Genomic DNA, 18,346 nt, shown 5'->3' with positions numbered 1-18,346 from the left:
CTGTCCAAAATGGCGCACTTCATGTGAACTTTTGGTCTCGTGACTTAAATTGTGCATGCTCACTTAGTCTAAGAGTCCGTAGGGTGTCCCATCTGTCATTTTTACGCTCTGAAGTTTTCTCATCAGCACCCCCTTTGCACCCTTGATGCAGTCTTCGGCAAAAACTGCACTGCAGCAGGCTTCAAGCACTTTACAAACTGAAAACTCCTTGCGACAGGGCAATCTGACGAATCAGACGGATGGATGGGAGTCTGTTCACACTGATGGGCAACTTCTCCTCTCTGATGCTCGAGTCTGTCCCAAAATACGACTCCAGTGCGCACTCGTGGACTCGAGTCAAGGGTCCCTAAAGTCTGCATGATGTCATCAAAGTGTGGACTCTGAGAAAGTCCACAAGTCCTGAGTGTGGCATTTGGGACAAGGCCTAAATTTGTTCTCCAGTCACTTTCTCTGCCACCATTTTATTTTTCGACCAGGCTTGACCAATCAAACTTCCTGTGCACGCCCACGCACAGTATTGCGGGACAAGACAATGAAGAGCCGTTTCTCAATGTCAAGGATACTTCCTTGGCAGGACTAGTCCTTACAAGTCACTTCCTTCAGAGGCTAGGCGAGGCTCCTTTTAAAGGAGCATTTCACCCGTAGAAACATTAATCTTGATTGAAAGTGTGTCATATTTGTAGTCGAAATGTAACATACATTTAGCATTTGGTGTCTATCTGACCGAGAAAAGGGGTGTTTGTAGACACACCTTCTCAACAAAGATATTAGACTTCCTTCTTTCAATGATGCAAAATGATGATTTTTACATCATTGAAAGAAGGAAGTGCAACACTGAAATCTGTATTTCTCCTGTCTCAGCAGCAACTGAGATAATTATGCATGACCATTCAAAAACATGACTGCGTTTCTAACTATACAAAGCCTAATGCAAATGGGTGAAGTGTCCCTTTAAGCATTCGGAGAACACGTTAAATGGAACAGGCTAACAAGTGCACGTCATTACGTCATTGCGTGCTTGAAAGGTGTGCTTTCGGTGCTGCGCGCATAGGATTGTGGGTGATTTCAGCGCGTGAAGAGCGCGACGGATACAAATATGCATCCTTTCCTGTATATGGGATATTTCTCGAACAAAGGACTCAGTCCTTGGCTGAAATTTCGAGGATCCTCGACATTGGAACAGTCCTTCGACGGACGTCGATGACGTAGCATCCTCGAAATTCTAGCTTCCGAGGATCCTTCCTTGACATTGAGAAACGGCTAAGGTATCTCAGAAGACAGGAAGTAAACCAAATATGAGATTGGGATGTGCCTTGATGCCCTGGAATGCTGCCCCCAAAGGCGGCAGACAGAGCCAAAGTCTTATTACTTGCAAATGATGTTCAGGTGTGTTTGATTAGGGTTGGACATAAACTCTGCAAGACTGTGGCCCTGCAAGACCAGAAAATGCCACCCCGGTATTATGAGGATCCCATAAATTAGATGTGGCCAGCTCACATAGTTTTTTGTACCTCAGCGCCCTCTAGTGTTGACAATGGGTTAGTGTTGTTGTAAAATTGGTATAAAGGAGAAATATAACACTATTATTAATAATAATAATAATACTGTATTTCTGACATAATTCTTGTATTATTTTTGAGAAAAAAAATCACATATTATTGAGGTGGCTATAGTGCTCTAGTGCTGATCTAGATGCGCTACTGACTCGCTCATACCAAAAGAAAAACAATTTATACTGCGTGTAAACAGCATAATAAACTTTTAAAAATTATTTAAAAATATTAGATTTTAGTAGTCACTAATTTGTTTGCACTTAACACCCATTTACAAGATACAAGCAACTGATGTTTTCAATGTATTCATTTAAATGCTAAAACAATCTAGCCATTATTCACAAAGTATAGTCCATTTGAACAAAACCATTACTTCTCTTTCTATAAACATGTCCATTAGCAACTGTTGACTCCTATATTTCTGATCAACAGAGTCTTGTCATCAGCTCCATTTGGCTCTGTAAATGATTCATCGCTAACAGCTTTGTGGTTCTTGGTCATCCTCAAGAATTCCTCGAACTCCTTCTTCCCAAACCCCACACAGGCAGGCTGCTCGAGGGAGGTGTGGAGCGAACACTACCTCTAATTTTCGAGGAGCACTGCTTCGGCCTTCTGATATTACGCACCCCTCCTGTCTCCTTAGCATGAGTCTTACCATCACTTGGTTGGCCCATGCAATGCCCAATGCAGGAAGCACTTTACTGTCCACCAACCTGTGTATAGTAAGTTATAACAGACTTATTAGAGAGCTCCAGTATACAAAAACACTATGAAAGTAATTGTTGGGTGGTTTTAAAAGATTGGCTTATAGAAATAATGAAAGATTGCATGGTGCTCAATAACAAAAACAGATTTTTTTTCCTCACTAGCATGCACATTTCTATAAATACCTATAAAGAATATCTATAATAAAAAGATTCAAATGTTTCTGCTAATAAAATAAACAAAGTAAAATAATGAAAAATCCAATTCTGGCTTTCCCAATTTTATCTTTCCCTTTTAGCCTCTAATAGTATTCCTATGTACAAACTTATGCTAAACTATATAGGGGTGGTTTCCTGAACAATGCATTTCCTTTTAGTCTCAGACTAAAATGCAGGTTTGAGCTGCCTAAATTTAAAAACATTTTGCAGTGACATATTTTAACATATCATTGCCAATGTTTTGTCTCAATATGCAAAGGCCTAGTCATGGATTAATCTAAATCATATCTGGGGAAACTGTCCCTTTATGTCTATATAATGCACCCTGAAATTACTTTTATGGGTCAGTTTGTGGGTGCAGGTGTCTAAACTGGCAGACACACACTCACCCGTAATCACACCTGCCTGGGTTAGGGCCATCCACAACATCAGTAACCTGTTATAGAGACATAGTTTAACTACTATTATAACTGACTAACTGTAAGAAATGAAATATAATTGGTGAGATTAATAACTGACCTGATTGACACAGAGAACAGGTGCACCATAGTTATGACTCAGGCGGTGGAGGGTGCTGGAAAATGTCAGCAGGTGGCGCGACCTCTCTATAGCCTCATTGGCTTGAAACTCGCTACGGAAAAGAGCAGCCACCGAGTCCACCACCACCAGCTTGACCAGACCTTTCTCGAGCAGCACGGGCACACGCTGAGACACACATGCCTGCAGAGCCTCCTGCGAATATAACACCATTAGGAATTCTCCATTGTTTTCAGTTTAACTCTTAAAGTGGAATAGTCGCCAGTCTCACCAGGTCAGCTACATGCTCAATGTAAATGTTGTCACTAAAGCGTATGCTGTGGATCAGAGATGAAGGCAAATCTGGTCTGAGCCGAGGCTGCTGGGAAATCAGTTGCCTTAGACGTTTGATAGGAAAGGAATCTTCAGTGCAGATATAGACAGCTCCTGTCAACACGCCATATAAAATACGATTTGCATAAACGGTACATTGATGCTTTTATACAAAGCTACTGTAGCTACTTAGTGCATTCAAGATATATATATATATATTATCATAAAGCGTGTTCCCTGGGAACTATGATATTCAGACTGCTAACACAATGCTCTGAGTACTAAGTATAAAATATGGTGCATGAAAATAGTATATTAAGTGTACTAAAAAAGTGTTTTAGAGCACTTTTTTCACCTAGGTGCATTCAAAATCTCAATATGAAGTGAAAATGAAGTACTTCAACTCCTATAGCAACACATACTACATTTACCCCCATGAAAGAGAAATAATAATAATAATAATAATAGAGTAAACAGAAAAAAAACAAATATTTCTTTTACCTGAGTTCAACCCCCCGTTTTCCCGTGGATACTGAACAGACAAGCAAAGCTGCAGACAAAATTGAGTTTTCCCAGCAGCACTCTCGCCTGCTAGCTCTGTTATTCCTCGCAAGGGCAGACCACCGCGCATCAAGCGGTCCAGAACGGGACATGCAAAAGAAAGCCTGTGTCCAGGTTCCAAAACAGGACATTCCCCCTTGATCAACTGTAAAGCTGAGAAACCACTCAAATGAATTCAAATTTATATTTCTATTCTTTTAAATGATTGTAATAAGTAAAGCCAAACTTACCTGTGACCGCAGGGGACTTGCGGACAGCAACTGCAGCGGCACAATGTAAGCGCTTAACATCACTCTGTGACAAATGCGTCAGTCTCTGCAAATCTGGACCCAAAACACACAGGATCTCCTTTGCTGATCTAAAATTGGCTAAGCAATAAAGCAACATGAAACGAGGTAATAAAGAAAACGAGCAATTCAGTATTAGCCTGACTATGGATATCACGTCAACCTTTTTTAACAGCAGCAAGGATCCTTGGATTCAGCCCAAGTTGATCCCACTCCATCACCTCTCGTGGAGGTCCATTAAAAGTGCACTGTAACAGTTAAGTTAATTCATTTTTAGATTCGCACACATTTTGTACTGTACAAAATGTGCTTCCTGGTCAAATAAACCTGTCAAAATCAAAGTCTTAAGTCCGATCGATCTACAATTTTAGTTATGTTTATACAATAACGACATAAAAGCGATAAAGATGTAACGATTTATAATTTATTTTAAGCAAGTGAATGTAAAAAACAAAGCAGTTCGTAATCTCAACACACTTTATATCCTCGCGCTTTAAGTCCGGGGTCCTCAAATGGCTCTGTATGTTTAAAGGGGGGTTTAATTTTTTTAAGTATCTTAAAAAACGATTAACTAAGATATATAATAAAAGACAATTTATAATGAACATTTCGTTAATGTTATAATACAATTAATGTCAGTAATAAGCCTACAACATTCTTCATAATAACTAAAATAGGGAATGTGGCATGATATACACCCCTCCGTAATGCGATTTTAGAACAGTCCATCATGTTGTGCCTATCGCGGCAAAGCCATAGTTGAAAATCATAACAATATTAGTGTTAAGAATGAAATGAAACATTTTACCATAACGTAACCTTTACAATATGCTACTGATTGCTTGCAATTTTTTAATTGTTAAAACATCTGACAGTAAACAGGATTGGGGGATACTGCATTAAAGTGTTTAATCTTAATTCAGTCTTTAACGATACTTCCTTTGGCTGGTGAGTGTTTGTTATTAAAGTAAGTTAACGTTAAATTTGTATTTCAAATAGCTTATATTCATACGCGTTTAAGCACGAAATAAAGAATGAAGCGATAAAATAAATACAGTGGGGTTGAGTGATATATTTAGGAGGTTGAGCTGTATTTAGTTTTATGCAAGCTAGCTTTAACTAGCATGTGTGCACATATCAAAACCATATCAACATATTAGCTTAGCCAGGTTTATGAATATTACAAATACACATTTCAGTTAAACTCGACGAACGAAACCAATTTAATTCAAATGCAAACGTCCGGTCATATAAACACCGGATGCTTTATGTGCTATAGTGAGCTTTGGTTAGCCCAACTGTGTATGCGCTACGTAGCTGAGTGGAAGCGTTTGTGTAGTTGGTATTCAGGCGACCGGAGTTCAAGGCTCGGTGTTGATGATCTTTGAATTTGCAAATTTCATGTTGTTTAGAGTCAATTATACAATTTTCTAAAGTGTCTTTCTTATGTATGAGAGTCAGTAAAAAAGCTAGCTAATAACAAATGCTTATTTTCTCTACTGCTTTCTCTAATGCACTAACGTTATATGTTGTTGTATGTTCATCAGATCTGAATCTTCAGCCAGTATGAGTCGTCAATGTAAAAATTGTGGTGGATCAGACATTGACATTGATCCAGCCCGGGGAAGTGCTGTCTGCACGGCCTGTGGCTCAGTTTTGGAGGATAATATTATTGTATCTGAAGTCCAGTTTGTGGAAAACAGCGGAGGGGTATCTTCTGCTGTCGGCCAGTTCGTGTCTGCAGATGGTAAGAGCATTTTACCTAGACTTGATGGGACCGGTGGCACCTATTTGTATTTTGTATTGGACTGATACTTATGGGAGATTCTATAATTGCAGTTACATTTGGTGTCCACAATTTTTTTTTTTGATTTTCTGCTTTTTTTAATAATGTGCTTTTCATTGTCACTCATTTATAACAAGAGGGACATAACAGTATAATATTTTCTTATAAAGCTGAAAATCATGATTTCCTATTCCTTTATCAATTATCAGTTCTGCTTCCATCAAACTCGGGTTTCCAACAGTGTTGACAGTATGTAACAAAACTGGCAGTCATACACAGTCAAACACAAACACACACATACATGACTGGCAACACTGTTACTATACCTTGGTAACAGAGTTTGACACCAACAGAATTGGCACTGACTAAATCAGACAACAGGAAATCATAATTTACAGCTATACATGACACTATTTACAGCAATGTGGTCCCCTTGTGTACGGTGCATGCCTTTGTGGCCACCCAAAGAAAATTTTTAGAAAAGTTCTAAAACGTAACATTTGAATTAAACAAAACATATTAAATTATATAGTGTAGCTTTATTTTTGAGGTTTAATTACAAAGAATTTATGATAGATTAATGTATTTTATAAATTGTCATAAACTGTGGTCCCCCGGGACCCACAGTTTGAGAAGCACTGCTTTATAGTATATATTATATTGTTATGGTCTGTAACATCTTGTGGTCCATGACAGTGAGGACAAAATTATTAAAAAACTAAAAAAAATAACCATATGAAAATAGAAAAAGTGAATAACTTTGGACACCAAATGCACCTGCAAATATATAATCACCCTTATGTTGCTTATATGTAACTTCAAATTAAAAGTTAACTCCATCTTGAACCCTGGGCCTGTAACCGCTTCTGCTACCACCAGAAAAGAACGTCCATCTCAGTTTTTCAGATGATGGTTTTAATACTAAAGGCTTATGATTAAATTGAAGAGATTTTTTATCTTTGTCTTTATATGCCATTGTAAAAGCTTAGGTCTTCATGTATAAAGTTGTTTTGCTTGTCTGCTTGGTGCACAAGTCCTTCATGTTTAGCTACTTCATACTCTTAAACACTCTAAAAACAAACGGTGCTATATAGCACCAAAAGTGGTTCTTTGCTCTTAATCATAGAAGAACCATTTTTAGTGCCATATTGCACCAGTGAAGCACCTGTGAAGCACCCGTGTAGAACCATATAGTGCTATGTAGAACCATATGTGGTGCTATATGGCCCCTACAGTATATGGTTCTACACAGGTGCTATAGAGGTGCTTCACCGGTGCTATATGACACTAAAAACGGTTCTTCTATGATGATTACGCGCAAAGACCCACTTTTGGTGCTATATAGCACCGTTTGTTTTTAGAGTGTAGCTGTGCAGTACTTTCATTGTTTTTAAGTTTGTTTTTATTAATGTTGAATGTGGGAAGAATATAACTGCCCAGTTGTTTTTGTCTCCATTTGGTTATGCCTTCTACAAGTTTGTCCGAAATAAACTTTCCATCGCTATCAATAACTGTATTCTGATTGTTATTTGTGTGATCCACAAGTGAAGAAACTTAGGGAATATAGTTGAATTGTCTGGGGAATGCAGAAAACTGGTTTCTACATGTATTTTCGAAGATGATGTCGGTCACTTATTTAATTGTTATTTAGATTGTAGTCTGTTGGATTACTGGGAATTAGATTTAATGGAGACTGAGCAGAAAGTTTTCGTTTATGAAGCTGGATGCATTTTTTGATTGTGTGCTATCACCGATTGTCTCAGAATACTCCCCTGTTCCACCTCGTTCAGCCGGGGTTTTCTGTTGGACATCAATGGAGATTTGTAGCCTTCATAAAAATTCTTTTTATTTTGCATTGTCATTTTGAACAGCCCGTGGATCAGATTCCTTGAGTTGCGAGGCATGTTGTGCTGATGTGGGATGTTGTTGCCATGGTAACTATGATGTCTTCCTGTCTTCCTGTCCTTGATTCTGTGAATAGTGGGCAGGGTGTGGGACTCTTCTCTGTAGAAGTTGTGTGTTATCCTTATCTGTCACAGCACAGCTTCTGCTGTGCTTCTTTGGCCATGGGTTAGACTCAAACATAGAGGCCATGTGAGAGCTGATAAGGGTTGTCCTGTGGTCTTTATCAAATCTTTTGGAGATACAATGAAAGAACAATACATGCAATGAATCCATTAGAAGATACTGGCATTGTCTTTATCTGAACCTGTGGGGTCTGTAACTCCAAATTTGCTGAAGCCAGATCCTTCAAACAGCCTTGCTGTAAAATCTCTCTTAATAAAAACAGCTCACAGTGAGTCTGCAAATAATATTAAACGGAAGCAAGAGGTGATAAGGTGAAGTCGCTCATCATTGGTCATGTTTATTGACAATACAGAAGCTTGTGCTGCTTGGTGGTACTGTTGGTCAGGTTTTTGTTGTGGTTGCCACCACAGTCATTATTCCATCTGGTGAACATACTAAAACAAAAGAGGTTATTGGACCACCTGCATTGTTTTAGTTGAGTGTTAAACTTAGTTTTTAATTCACAGTGTCTTACCTGTAAGTTCATAAATCTGGAAGAGACACATAACTATGATCTTTCAGACAAACATAATCAGAGTTATATGAGAAAATGTTCTTGCTCTTTCAAGCTTCATAGTGGTAGTAAATGGTGCTACTGCTTTTGAAGCCCAAAAAAGTGCCAGAGGTAATCCACACGGCTCCAGTGGGTTAATAAAGACCTTAATAAAGTATTATATTTATTATAGTTCATACATTTTTAAATATGAATATCTTTATTACAAAATCACATGGATTACCCATACCATAAGAAGGCCTTTATTAACCCACTGGAGCCGTGTGGATTACCTCTGCCACTTTTTTGGGCTTCAAAATCAGTAGCACCATTTAGACGCTTTAGATGAGTCATTCTGAATGCTTTTTGTTGTACAGACAGCAGTGACTTCTACAGGGACTGAATTAGAGGAAAATAAATCACATTTTATTTCACTCATGCATAATGACTTTAAGCTGTTACGCCAAGTAATGACTACGTGCATCATGAACATGTGCCACAACAGAAACGTAGTGATAAAATATGATGTTCATGGTATAGTTAATCTCTAGAGAGTATTGGAGAATTCCTTCACCCAAATACTGTTATCAAATAGAGTTCACATTTAAGGATGCAGTTAATTTAGCTTGACTGCAATGAGCTGCACATCTGATGCAAAATAACCCAGATACACAGTAAACACTTCTTCATAAGCCAAAGTTTCAGTAATAAAAAATAAACATCAGATGATAGGAACAAACTTGGGGATATTAAATATATTCTTATATTGTTTAATTGGATGTGGAATAAGGAAATAGCCACACTAGTAAAAGAAATTCGAGAAACTAGTGGCGTCTCCAACACTCTTCACAATTTCACTACCATCTGTTAAATATGCTGATAGCAAAGAAAAACCATAACTCTCTTTATAAATATTATCTTCTACCAAACTCTGCAAAAACAGAAATAAAATTACTCAATTATGAGGTGCCATACAGAAGTAATTGCTTGCCATGACTGATAGAAGGAAGCTTTAAACACATACCCTTCTGTAGCAGCAAATGGCACTGATACAGACACCATATTCCCATCTTCTGCCAGCATGTAACCCATTGCAGCTCTGGCGGCATTATCCAAAAGCTGAGCTTCCACACCCAGTTCAATGTTCTGCTTACAAAGCCAGAAAGGTCCTGCACCAGCGGGGTCATGAGTTTGGGAATTCTTCATTGTAGACTCATCCATCAAAAAAGCCAGGAGCCGGTTAAAGATTGAGGACAGAGACAGAAGGTTGGCACATGAAATATCATTCACAAATGTCCATAAAATGCACATGCATTTTTGTCCTTGGAAATTTTTGATTGTCAAGGTTGCAGAAGTGGGATCACATTAATATCCTCTATAAATGACTGTACCACTTCAAATAAAAAAACAATATATGAGCCCTGTAATGTTAGCTATATTCAAATGTGACTCTGGACCACAAAACCAGTCATAAGTGCCCAGGGTATATTTGTAGCAATAGCCAACAATACATTGAATGGGTCAAAATTATCTTTTTTTTTTAATGCAAAAAATCATTAGAATAATAAGTAAAAATCATGTTGCATGAAGATATTTAGTAAATTTCATACACTAAATATCAAAACGTATTTATTATTTGCTAAGGACTTAATTTGGACAACTTTAAAGATGATTTTCTCAATATTTAGATTTTTTTTGCACTCAGATTACATTTTTTAAATAGTTGTAGCTCGGCCAAATAAATAAATAAATAAATGTCCTCTCCTAATAAACTATACATTAATGGGCAGTGTATTTTTTCAACTTTCAGGTAATGTATAATTATCAATTTCAGAGAAATTACACTTATGACTGGTTTTGTGGTCCAGGGTCACAAATGTTACCTATTGTACATGCCGCAGATGTGTCGAGCATCACTACAGCCCATTTCTGCCGAAAAAACTCTGCCGTGTGAATGACCTCCACATCAATGTCATCAATCTGAGGAAACATGATTGGTTAAAAATCATAATAGAATCTAAACATAACACATTACATGTAGTTTCTCCTGCCTTTGTAATTGTTGAATGTGGCTGATTGAATGCAGAGTGGAGGACCACCCTGTTTGGCATTGAATCCACCATGTATCCTCTTTGCATTGCGTCAGAGATGGACAAAGATGTCACATTCTCATTGTTCAGGAACATTATCTGCCATTCAGTAATAGCAGACCTTTGTGCATACAAGTAGAGGGGTGAAATTGACAATTTAAAGGTCATCCATTAAAGGTAGATGTTTGGCGGCATCTAGTGGCCAGACTGTGAGATTGCAACCAACAGCTCAGTCCACAGCTCACCCTTCCCGACAACACACAGTGTGAAGCTACAGTAGCCACCACAGGACAAACACGTTATCATCTGGGACAAGGTAGTGACAAAACGCGCTCTAGAACAGGTTGTCCATTTAGGGCTATTATAGAAACACAACGGTGACACCCAATGTACCGGGGCCTTCAGTGTTTGTAGATAAAAATGGCATATTCTAAGGTATGCAGTAATACATCTATGCAGTATTTTGCCAGCTGCTTGCCTGGTTTTCAGGCCCTAAGTGTCACACGACCATTTAGGTTGTTTAATGTGTAAACACACATGAATGCATGCTTCTTATTATTGACATAGACTCAAAACATTTTACTGACGGTTGTTTTTACAGATTCATGACAATCCATAGTGACATACAGCCTCAAACCTTGGCTCATGGCCAGCCAAGCAAAAATAACGGTCACGGCACTCAATCTCAATGGTACTTGCTACAAACAAAGACAGTCTTTAGATAAATTGACAAACTTTTACACAGACAACACCATACAGAATAAAAACACTTCCTTTTTGAATGTCCCTTAGCGTTTGGTAATACAACCAGATCTTGTAGATTAGTGTTTACATTTCCATGCACAATGCACATTTGAAAGCAGAGGATCATAAGTCTGTGGGATATCATTATATGTTGTATTTCCCATATATTGCCCTGTGAAACTGTGAAATGCCATGGTTTGCAAAAAATACCAAATAGAAAGAAAAATTATTGAGCAGATTTCTGCTGAGAAGAAATGCCATGTACTATTGTGGTTCATTTGTATCCAGTTATCAGTCTTAGGTCTGTCAATCAATGTCTTTTGGTTGCTATAGGAACACATGTGTGGAGAAAAATGCAGTAGGCCTTTGAGTCCAGTAGGGGTCACTGTAGTAAAGCACTGCGTTGCAATGTTTAAAGCTGGCATTTGCACAGACTGCCACTGGATGCCGCCTAATACAGATGCTTGACAATGCAATTGAAAACATTCCAACCTGTTATTACTTTTTTGTTATTTTAGAGTGTGTCAAGCATTATTATATTTTATCATATTGTCCACATTATTATTTTGTCCACTTTGAGTGCAGCTATGGTTAATGTGCTATACAAAGGCTTCTATTTAATCTAATTTGTGTTTTTGTGTGGTTTTCAGGTACCTCTAAAACTCCAGTCCTAAGCACCGGGTTTCACACAAGTCTGGGAAAAGAATCACGGGCACAGACGCTCCAGAATGGTGAGAAGAACTTTCTTGTACCCAGAAGACACTCAGATTATTTAATCAAATATATTACATTTTAAAGCATTGATATACTGTGTTTATACCATTGTATCTTAAAGGGACACTCCACTTTTTTATTTTCCAGCTCCCCTAGAGTTAAACAATTGCATTTAACTTTTTTGTAATCCATTCAGCCGATCTCCTGGTCTGGCGGTACTAGCATAATTCATTGAATCTGATTAGACCATTAGCATCGAGCTCAAAAATAATCAAAGAGTAGTTACATCGTGTACTAATAACGACAGAAAAAAGTTGCTATTTTCTAGGCTGATATGGCTAGGAACTATACTCTCATTCCAGCGTAATAACCAAGGACTTTGCTGCCGTATCATGGGTGCAGCAGGCGCAATATACAGTATATATATTTGTCCAGACATCATGATAAAACCTACACAAACTTCAATCACAGAGATGCACAGAAGCTGTGTTAGGATATTATCGCCTTCGTAACTTTTGATTGCTGGGGACTATTTCGGGCACTGCATTATATCCCAACACAGCTTTTTAATGCAACTCTGTGATTAAGTTTGTGTTGATTTTACCATGTTGTCTGGACAAATATATATACTGTATATGCTTCATATATGTTCTATGTATATTTAATTGTGCAAACATGCTTGTATGTAAAGGAGAGGGTCTGTTAAATGTTTATTTATCATTGCCCAATGGGTGGGTGATGTTATATACACACTTTACTTAGGTTTAGCTGTTCTGGTCCTTAAACAAACTGCATATTTCTAATGCATGTTCAAACCAACTACGGCATAAGAACAAAAGACCCCAGAGAGGAAAAATCTCCAAATGCTGTCAGAATCAAGGCCATAAACTGTATGATTCTGCCTCTTAAAGGTCACATAATATGGCAATTTTTTAAGATGTAATATTAGTCTCAGGTGTCCCCAGAATGTGTGCCTGTAAAGTTTCAGGTCTAAATGCCCAATAGATCATTTGTAATGTTGAAAATTTTTTAGTGTGCAGCAAAAAGTGCTGTTTTGTGTGCGTCTCTTTAAATGCAAATGAGCTGCTGCTTCCTGTTTACTTTTATTTATATCGAAAACAAACACAGTAATCAGGGTTCCCACGGGTCTTTGAAATCTTTGTGAATCTGAGGGAAATAATTCAAGGCCCTGTGAAGTTTTTGAAAATATGCATACATAGATACAGGTCATTGAAAGTGCTTGAATCTATTTTATGCAAGAAGCTTTCTGGAAAAAAATCCATATTATTCCCTGTGTAGTATTCTAGACTTTTTAAGCACACTTGCTAAACTGTTAGCTTTAAATGCTTATAATTATCTTCTGTATGCGAATGTTGATTCGTACCAAAATGCTTTTTTGCATAGTTGTGTTTAACACCTGAAAACGTCTCAGGTTACGTATGTAACTGTTTTTCCTTGAGAAGGGAACGAGACGCTGCGTCTCCCTTGTCATTCTTCCTGCGTCCCTGTAATGCAGTCTTTGGCAATATTTCAGATAGCGATATACTTCCTGGCTCCTGAGTCACCCTGTGTTTGTCGTTAAGCCTCACCATTGGTTGAATTTGATATTCACATTCAGACGCATTTACCCCTGGAGGCGCCCCCAAAGTGTCACCGCAGTGATACAGTGCGAGTTCCCTCGAAAGGGAACTGTAACAATGTATCTTAAAAGGTAACATGATGTAACCTTGCTCTCACTTGCAATGTATCCTCACGTTTAGTCCTTGAATTTGAGGGTATTGGACCTGGAAAGTCCTTGAAAGGTCCATGAATTTGAAGTTAACTAAGGTGTGGGAACCCTGGGTAATGCATTATGTAAAGAAGATTTAAAATAAAAATTATGACCTTGCTGTTGTCTTGGGGGTTGTGGGCGGGGTTTGCGTCAGTTTGGTAAAGAAAATGGCAACAGCTTGTCCTATAAGATGGTTAAGGTTTTACATTGATTAAAAATTAAAGGAGTGGACAGATTTTTATCATTACAGAGTGGTTTGGTACACACAATTACGTTCAAACATATAGGGGCAGATTCCCAGACAGGATTTAGATCGATCCAGAACATTACAAGTGTGCATCTTGAGTCAAAACAACAGCAATGATATGTTAAGATGTGTCAATGCTTTTTATTCTGGGATTAGGATAAGACCTATCCGGGAAATCGCCCCATAAAGTAAATTTCTCATATTATGTGACCTTTAAAATATTATTTACAGAAATTTGGCATAACTGCTTTAAAGACTTTTTAAATGATTTAATTGATACTTATCATGTGCACATTGATGTGTCACATTGATGTGTCAGGCAGCTTTCATACCGAATAAAAATCCGCTACCCATTTAAAAGTAATTTGCAATGTTGTAAGTCTCCCTGTGGTCATAAATACAACAATTTCCAGACTCCAGTGTATCTGCAATGTTGCAGCAGTTATGTAATTCCAGAAGGTCACTTCAGTCCTGTCTGCTAATCCATGATGTGTGTAGTGTGAAAAATGCTGTGGGATTAACCAGGCCTGGAGAAAGTAATGGAGAGAGAGCTAGGGTACAGTGAATCCAGAATAGAGGGATTACCCTCTTAAAAGCTTTCAGAGTTATTTTTGACCTTGGCTCGCCAACACAACACTTGACACTGCAGCTTTTAGTCCCATAAGCACCACAGCTGAGGGTCCACTTTATTATCTGGGGCTTTGTGATTATCTTAAAGGGGTACTAGTATACCCAAAATTTAAAAATGTGTCTTTTTTTACTCACCCTTATGTCTTTTTTAACCTGTGTGTCTTATTGTTACTTAAAATGACTTGAGATTTAATCCATTCGTCATGCAGAACATTTGAATGGTTTTTGAAGACCTAGGGCCCTATTTTAACGATCTAAGCGCATTGTCTAAAGCGCACAGCGCAACGTCTAAATGGCCGTGTCCGAATCCACTTTTGCTAATTTAACGACGGGAAAAATGGTTTTTGCGCCGAGCGCATGGTCGAAAAGGGTAGGTCCTATTGTAATGGGAGTATTTTGGGCGTAACGTGCAGTAAACCAATGAGAGTCACAGCTCTCATCCCCTTTAAAAGCCAGTTGCTCTGGCGCTATCTCTTATCCCTATTTAGATGACGGACTTTGTAAACTGAAAAACTAAGCGGAGGAAGAAGATCCCCACTTTAAGATTAATGTTAAATAATTATGTTGTTTTTCCACTTGTATTGAAATTGTTATTTTTTATTAAAACCTTTAAAACCAGTTTTCTTTTAGTCATGGAAGTAAAAAAGCAGGCTTGTAATTGCTTTAAATGTATGGCTATCCAATATCACCAAAAAATAATTTACAAGTATGTAAGATAAGGTTTGTACTCTAAAAATACTTTATTTGTAACAAACAGGAGATAAAGAATTTACAAACGGCTCTCCTCACGTTTCAGCACTTTGGACAGCGTTTTTTTTTAGCAATGAGTTTTTTTAAGCATTACTTAAAAATGTTTCTCATCTCACCATATCCGCAGGTACAGAGTAATCATATACAATAAATCCGTGAGGTAGCATAAAAAAAACATTTAAAAACAGATGCATTTGTTTAAAGCAAAGCATTTATTTACTTACCAGGCTGCAGGTGAAGCAGCTCTTTGCGCCTTCTAACGTCTCATAATTAGTCCTCATTTATGTCCAAGAGACTCAATAATAATCTTTTACATTCAATCCTTTAATCTTTCATATTTAAAAGCATTTTTGTGCTGCTGCGCATTCATGTACCTTGTGATAAGCAAACCCGCGTGGTCCTCCCGTGTATAGGCGCATATTACTAATGCGCTCTTTAAATAACATAAAACACATTGCGCAATTGACTTTAGACTTTAGACCAGGTTTTTGTTGGTCAATGGCGTAGTCTATTTTAGTTGCCTCAAAATAGCAACGCGCCAACAATGCGCCTGAACACACCTCGTTTTCAGACCAGAACGCCCATGGGCGCAAAAGGGGGCGCAAATGCATTTGCTATTTAAACAACGCGGCGCTAAACGTGAAAATTAGGGTGGAAACTAGCGAAAGACACTTGCGTCGCGCATTGCGCTGCATTGCGCCGGGTGTAAGATAGAGCCCATAGTCTCTATTCGCTTTATAACTCATATTTGGTGTTATAAGTGACATAAATACAGGTTTGGTTCCTTAGTGTGTGTAAATGATAACCAAATTTTCATTTTTTGATGAATTATGCCTTTAACTTTACACAGTTAAAGCCCAGGTTACAGGAGATAACTTGACGTCTGACAGATGATCTGTGCATCTGCTGTTCTCATTAACACATTGTATCTACACATGTCTAGAGGACAGATCGATGAAAGCATTTATTACATTTAAACACTTCTGCATACACAGTTTTGTCTATGATGAATGACTGAACGCGTGAAACTCATTAACTATATGACATACTATATATCTGCTGCCATTTGTTTACAATATGGGAGGACTTGTGCTGTCTGGGTGGACAAGCTTTGCTGCTAAATCACGTGTTGGGTAAACACTGAAATGTACCAGATAGCCTCTGGACAATTGTTTTAGATGTAGATTTTAATATGGTTAACACATCCACGCACGCCATGGGATTTTAGCCCAGACTGATGTCTAATGAATTACAACTTGGTCTGTTTTGACAGTGTCTGTTAAAGGGAGCAAACGGGCAAGCGACCATTAGAGAATAGAAAAGGAAAGATTACACGCCGCATAAAACAGCTGTTTTCCGCCCAGTTTTATTTCCAGTCTGCATTAAAACTGACTCTGTGCCGTTCTCATGACATCACTGCTACTGGAAAACCAAACACCTGCATGTAAAGTCATGCCTCACCGTGTGCGTGAGCGTGCACGTGCGGATCCATGGATATTTGCACAATCTGATGCATATGTGTGTCCCATCTCTAGGGAAACGACAGATACACAACCTCGGCAGCCAGCTGCAGCTAAACCAGCACTGCTTGGACACAGCCTTTAATTTCTTTAAGATGGTGGTGAGCAAGCACTTGACACGAGGGCGCAAGATGACACACGTGATTGCCGCCTGCCTCTACCTGGTCTGCAGGACAGAGGGAACGCCACGTATCCTTCCCACAATAATCGCTGGGGTGTGAAACTCAAGCAAAGCTGTTTGTCAGCCTTAATCCACATACAAATTATAGAAATGTGTGCAGGTCCAGCCTACATTTCAATACAGGAGGTACTGGTGCAGGTATTTGTGCAACAAAAAGAACACAAAATTATCTCAAATATCTTTTTAGTGGTTTGTAATGCTTACACTCGATTTGGAAGCACTATCAGTTGTATACTTGTTTTTATGACTTTTTATGACTAGTCCATGGCAATTACTACAGAATTATGAAATATGATATGTATATATATTTTACATGTATCTTTTAAAGTGTTTTTTCTCCTGAATGCATTTACATTTGGCTCTAATATACTGTAATTGCTAAAAAAATTTTTTTAAAAGGACAACTGAAAAGACCAGCATTGCTGGTCACTAGCTTGCATTTATTCTTGGCTGCTGGTTCTTAGAAAGCTTTATTATGCTGGTCAACCAGCTTCACCAGCACCAAACTAATTTTATTAGCCAGCATGGAAATGCACACAGATTTTACAGGATTAGAAAGTAAGACGTACATTTTATCCAATGTATACATGCATTTTCCATAAGAAAGCCCAGTTTGGATGTAAAGGGGTCTGAAAGCCTGTCCAGGATTTTTTACTGTACCTTTAGAAATCTAGTCACGATGCTTTCACAAAAAAAGGTAACGGGAAGTTTTTAGGGATTTGCATTTTGAGTCACTGACACACATTTTATTGAAGTAAAATGTATTTCTCTTTATTTGACGTCCATGCAGTGGCGGCTGGTGATTGCTCTTCCGAGGGGTGCAAATTCAAAATATGTGTTCTGAGTGTCATGTGTGTTGCTCGTGTTTTCAAAATATGTGTTTGTTGCGTCATGTGAACCATGTGCATCATGTGTTTTTTCAAAATAAGTTCCTGGTGCACACGCGTCAAAACCGTTTATGATTGAAGAGACGCTCACATTCACAAAATACACGCAAGACACTCCCTTAACAGTAAACTTTGATTACGCATGAGATTATGCAAGTATCTGGCAAGCGCGATCGTCTCTGTTATCATAAACCTTTTGGATGCATCTGAAGCAGGCATTTCTTTTGACAACAGACGTGATGCACATAGGTTCACTTGACATATTTTAAAATTACGAACCACACACATGACGG

At 38.2% G+C, this 18,346-nt stretch overlaps 2 protein-coding genes across 6 annotated transcripts in view; one reads left to right on the top strand and one right to left on the bottom strand.

The window, feature by feature from the left end:
• Positions 1–923: 923 nt before the first annotated feature.
• xrcc3 (X-ray repair complementing defective repair in Chinese hamster cells 3) lies at positions 924–4,669 on the bottom strand. Its single transcript, XM_065257187.2, has 7 exons — positions 4,337–4,669; positions 4,117–4,254; positions 3,827–4,039; positions 3,285–3,439; positions 2,996–3,208; positions 2,866–2,912; positions 924–2,266 (listed from the first exon to the last, which is right to left on the bottom strand). Exons 1-7 carry the CDS (start codon positions 4,389–4,391, stop codon positions 2,029–2,031), a joined length of 1,059 nt encoding a protein of 352 aa, XP_065113259.1. The 5' UTR covers positions 4,392–4,669; the 3' UTR covers positions 924–2,028.
• Positions 4,670–4,920: 251 nt separating this feature from the next.
• The window catches only part of brf1b (BRF1 general transcription factor IIIB subunit b), a 74,228-nt gene continuing 60,802 nt past the window's right edge, over positions 4,921–18,346 (top strand). For 2 of the 5 annotated variants that reach the window (XM_065257183.2, XM_065257179.2), the window contains exons 1-4: positions 4,921–5,121; positions 5,721–5,920; positions 12,004–12,084; positions 17,001–17,174. In XM_065257183.2, the coding sequence (XP_065113255.1) occupies positions 5,740–5,920; positions 12,004–12,084; positions 17,001–17,174 (436 nt within the window). In that variant the 5' untranslated portion in view covers positions 4,921–5,121; positions 5,721–5,739. Of the gene's footprint in view, positions 5,141–5,510; positions 5,545–5,720; positions 5,921–12,003; positions 12,085–17,000; positions 17,175–17,712; positions 17,864–18,346 lie in introns of those variants that run through there. The other 3 variants (XM_065257180.2, XM_065257181.2, XM_065257184.2) reach the window with 3 other exon arrangements.

The sequence above is a fragment of the Paramisgurnus dabryanus genome, chromosome 12 (assembly GCF_030506205.2).
Source record: "Paramisgurnus dabryanus chromosome 12, PD_genome_1.1, whole genome shotgun sequence".
In the NCBI taxonomy this organism is placed as follows: domain Eukaryota; kingdom Metazoa; phylum Chordata; class Actinopteri; order Cypriniformes; family Cobitidae; genus Paramisgurnus; species Paramisgurnus dabryanus.
This window is presented reverse-complemented; position numbering and strand designations above follow the sequence as displayed.